A 4,821-nucleotide genomic window follows, 5' to 3' on the forward strand; every position below is an offset into this window, starting at 1 on the left:
ATAAAGCGTATACCAGGCTCGAGACGGGCATGTGGCAATACATTGATTCGTGCCTTCGCTGTGTTCGTGTGAGAGTTCGCCGAGACGTTACCGTTGACAGAAGGATCGATCAAAGCTAGCTCCGCTAGCTCACGTACGTGAAGTACCGTGACGTGCCTGTGCACTGTTTATCTTGCTAGCTTGCACATACATCTGCGGTTGCTTCCGGTATTTTGGTCTAGCGATCAAAAGCCAACAATTGGTATCTTTGTAAATCCTGAAACTGTATTCCAAAACAGAAGTGAAGAAATAGTAGTCACAAAAGAGGAAGTCATGGAGAAACAGAAAAGAAGCACGCCAATGAGGAGTAATTAAACAGCATATAACACATGAGGCAAACAATTTCACCCGAATTTAACAATCGATTGCATTCATCAGTTCTCATACTAGTTTGGCCGACCACAAACATACTCAACTCGATTCAAACAACGATGACCTGACACTAACATTCTCTTCTGCCAGGGGCAACTAAGATAGATTCGCAGAGGTGATTGATGAAAACCACCACCAGCTCAACCGAAAGACTCACGCTCAAAGAGTTTCAATATCCTAACTAAATTTATTTATTCCTGCCTAAGGCAACCGGCCGATGCGCGACGAATGGCTCCTAGTTGGGGGCGAAGAAAATCTCGGAGTCCAGCCTCTTGGACCGGAAGAGCTTCTCCATCTCCGGCGTGGTGTTGAACGACGCCTCCAGCACCTCCGGAGAGATGGCCTTCCACACCGAGGTCTTCCCAGCAAGGTGGCTGAAGATCGGGCTGCACACACAAAACGGTTTCAGAGATTATAGCTCAAAAATCATGGATGAAATACAGAGTAATGCAATGGGCGCAACGGTTTCAGAGATAATTACTTGGGGGTCGTGATGATGGAGAACCACTCCATGCCGGAGGCATCGGCGATCTTGGACACAACGTGGAAGCGGGGCACGATGAAGAGGCTGCCACCCTCAATGTGGGTCTCCAGCACACGCTTGCCGTCGGGGCCAACGACCTGGACGCTGCCGCTGCCACGGACGATGTAGGTCACCTGGTACGCTGAGTCACAGGAGAAGCCTGGGGAGCACATGGAGTGGGCGTCGATCCTCACAAGGTCGGCACCGAGCCCGACCTCCTTGACCAGCGGCAGGTTTGCGGTGTTGAGCACCACCACGCGGCCGCCGTTGGGGATGTCCACGTCCAGCTTGGCCTCGAGGCAGTTAAGCGCCATGTCCTTGCGGTCAGCATCGACTGGCACCGGGAGCTTCTGCCCAGCGGTGAGCTTCACAATGCCAGACGCAGGCTGGCTGGAGACGAGCTTGGCCGCATCGTCCTCCTTGAGGTCCCAGGCGCGGCCGACGAACTCAGTGGAGAAGCCGGTGAAGATGCCGCTGGCACCGGTGAGCTGGAAGTTGGTGAACTGGCCGGGCCTGTGGCCCTTGGAGGTGTCGCCGAGGAAGAGGACGACGAGCTCCGTGGCAGACTCAGGGGTGTTGTGCCACCAGGTGACCACGCCGAAGGGGAGCGCCAGAGCGTCGCCTTCCTTCACGGCGACCACCTTCTCCTTGGTGGCCTCAGGCAGGACGATGCCAACGGTTCCCTTGCCTATCCATCACGGATCAAATCAAACAAGCAAAGCATTAACAGTGCTGTCATTACAAAATTCCAATAATAATGTACAGCAAAGAAATTGCAAAACAGACACTGGTGTAGGTCGCATCATCATAAAAGTGGTGTATTAAGATCAAAGAAGCAGACATGCACGGGTGAAGTTAAAAGAAAGATTTGATTACAATAACAGGCTGTGCAGCTCGAACACAAGTACCATGTGTTTAATAATTGATAAAAAAGAGGCCAACGATCACGATCTCGAAAGCAAGAATAATTCAGTAAAGAATAAGATATTGCTCTGAACTAACTATTGTTGCCACTGATTTCCAGATAAGTGGATCTGATGTAGACAGTTAACCTGACAAAACTAAACAACTAGCACGATTTCAGAACGGATCACATCATGTATTGGACAGATGATGATTCATGAGAATCACAACTCTGCTCAATTCAAATCCACTACTGCATTCGATCTAAATTACAGACTGAAACGAAACAAGTAAGATTCATCCGTGACCACCTGCTACAATTCAGAAAAGGTCTGCAATATGCTAAACTGACAAAACTAAACAAGTAGCACGATTCCAGAACTCATCACAACGTGTGGCCACCAGATAATCAAGGGGCGCAACGACTCTGCTCAGACTGAAACAAAACAAGTAAATTTCATCCGCGGCCATCTACAATTCAGAAAAGCACTGCAATATTATTTGATTCTGTTAAACTGACGGTAGTTACCAAGTAGCACGGTCTCAGAGCTGATCACAGCGTGTAATCGACAGATAGCTAATGAGAGCGACGGCTCTGCCCAATTCCAATCCACAACTGCATTCGATCCAAACTAGAGACTTAAATTCGATTAACCCGCGACCACCTACGAACAGAAATTAAGATCCCACACATACCAGCACCAAAACAGTTCCGATCGATCGAACTCCGAACGGAACAATAAACAAACGACGCGCGAGCGCGGGAGGGGATCGGTGGTTAGCGCATACCTTGGAGGACGTAGGCGACCTTGGCGGAGTCGGAGTAGCTGGGGAGCGACATGCCGCCGGCGGCGAGCGCGAGCTTGGCGGCGCCGATGGAGGCGATGCCGAGCATGGGCAGCTCGGCCGGGCTCCACTCGTAGTAGGCGCCGCCGTCGCCGCCGTAGGCCTTGGCCGGCTGCCTCGGGGTCAGATCCACCGCCATCGAAAAGGAGAAGCTGCTACGATCGATCGAGAGGTTGGTTGGGGAACTGCTGGCGCCGGGAGCAGGAGGGCTGTGATGAGGCGATGTGGGATCGGATGCCGAGTATTTATAGCCCCGGGGTGGGGTTAGGAGGAAGGAAGGAAGGCCGGTGGCGGTGGTGGATAGGATTAGCGGCCGCGGTAATCGGGGTGGATTAGGATCAGTAAAACGGAGTCGTTTATCCCTACGAACTGGCCGCGGTTAGCGGGCGGGCGGGCGGGTAAGAAACTTCCTCCTCTTCCTCCTCCACGAGCGTGGGGCGTCCCGCTGACCGATGGGGCCCGCCAGTCCACCGCTGGCGATGGATGGGATTAATAACGGCCGTAGAAGGAGTAGGATTTTACCGGCAACTAACTAACTGCCTTCCCCGTTTCCCCCGAGCGATCGTTGGGCTGTCTCTCTCCCGCTGATCGGCCGGGCCCGCCGATCCGTGCGGGGTACAATCTGTTTGCAGGGCCCACTTGCCAGCGGATGAGGCCCCTTTTTCTCTTTTGGATGGATGTTTTTGAACGTTCTTTTTTTTTTTTGTTGGCACTGTTGGCTTTTGTTTCAAGGAAAAGAAAGGAGCTGGGGGGTTGGATGGATCTCGGCTAACGAGGTGCCTCCTGGATAAGATCGCTATTGTTCGCTGCGGCGGAAGTTTAGGATGTTTGTGCTAAGAAGAAGAAAAGTCCACGTAAGATTTGGAATCGCGTTCTGCCCGGCGCTCTGTACTCTCCACGCGTAGTTGGGGAATTACAAGCTCTGTTTTTTTTATCAAAGAAATAATAAAGAACAACCGTCGTGCAAAACGAAGGGGATTTTTGTGCGCGGAGAATCTCGAGAGGGGACGATAAAGAAGAAGATATATTCGTCAAAAGGAAAAAGGAAAAATAATAATGGCACGCGTATTGCGTGAACTGCCTTGGGCACGGGGAAGTGCACGTCTGTGTGCAGACCCGTGCGGAATCGTCCCAGCGCGCACACACGTCCCTTGCCTGCCTGTCGACCGACTCGCGCGACCATCCAGCAAATCGTTCTTTCCGGTTCAGAAGAAGATAAAAGCTTCTGCATCTGGGAACAGTTGAGAGACGCGACAGACCTGTAAACGCGCACATCATCGCCCGTAACCACGAACCGCGAACCTGTTTCTTTCTTTCTTTTCTTTCTGACGGAGAATGATTAAGAATAATCCATCCACCGATGATCACACGTGCCAACTGTGTCCCACTCGTGAATGTCCTCACGCACAATATGTTGAGGGCGCCTCATCGCCATGCCTGCTTGCTGCTGCCTGTCCCATCTCACACTCACAGGTAGGTCAAGTCACATCGGAGACACCGTTGGCCTCAAGGAACAGTGTGCCGCATGTTACCGCTCCAGTAGCAACAACAAGAACTTGATCAAAGAAAATCATCCAAAAGTAAATCAAGCCCACAATGTCGACCACCCAGATCCAAAGGACGATAACTTCCTTCCTACATATGGGCTGGGCTAGCAATAGAACAGCAGTACAGCCACGCATGTCTCAGAAACCTGTTATGTGATTCTCAAACAAAAAAAGAAAAAAAAACTGTTATGTGGCTGAATGAAGAGCAAGCACACAAATACGGAACAGCTTCAAATATTATACGTGGGTTGAAGCGTATAGAACGAGGACTGGGCTTTAGCCCAATAACCATTGCATCTGGGAACAGTTGAGAGACGCGACAAACCTATAAACGTACCCATCAACGAACCCGATCACTTTTCCTCTTTCTAACGGAGAATGATTACTTGATTATTAGGAGGAATCGATCCACGGTTACACGTCTCCAGTGTTAATTATTTCCCACTCCTGATGCAGAAGCTGCTGCCTGCCCCCATCTCACGAGTCACATTGGAGACACCATTGGCCTGAAGAAACAGGCGAGCCACATGTTACTTCCTCCGAGTCGCTCGTCCACTCTCTACATCATAACTACACCTGACATGGCAACTC

At 51.0% G+C, this 4,821-nt stretch overlaps 1 protein-coding gene across 1 annotated transcript; it reads right to left on the minus strand.

The window, feature by feature from the left end:
- Window positions 1–381: 381 nt before the first annotated feature.
- On the minus strand, window positions 382–2,857 carry LOC123180067 (glutelin type-D 1; the record flags this gene model as incomplete). Its single annotated transcript, XM_044592025.1, is given in 3 exon segments — window positions 382–797; window positions 893–1,622; window positions 2,627–2,857. Coding segments are annotated over 3 exon segments (1,077 nt in total). The 3' UTR covers window positions 382–646.
- Window positions 2,858–4,821: the final 1,964 nt, after the last annotated feature.

The sequence above is a fragment of the Triticum aestivum genome, chromosome 1D, assembly GCF_018294505.1.
Source record: "Triticum aestivum cultivar Chinese Spring chromosome 1D, IWGSC CS RefSeq v2.1, whole genome shotgun sequence".
In the NCBI taxonomy this organism is placed as follows: Eukaryota; Viridiplantae; Streptophyta; class Magnoliopsida; order Poales; family Poaceae; genus Triticum; species Triticum aestivum.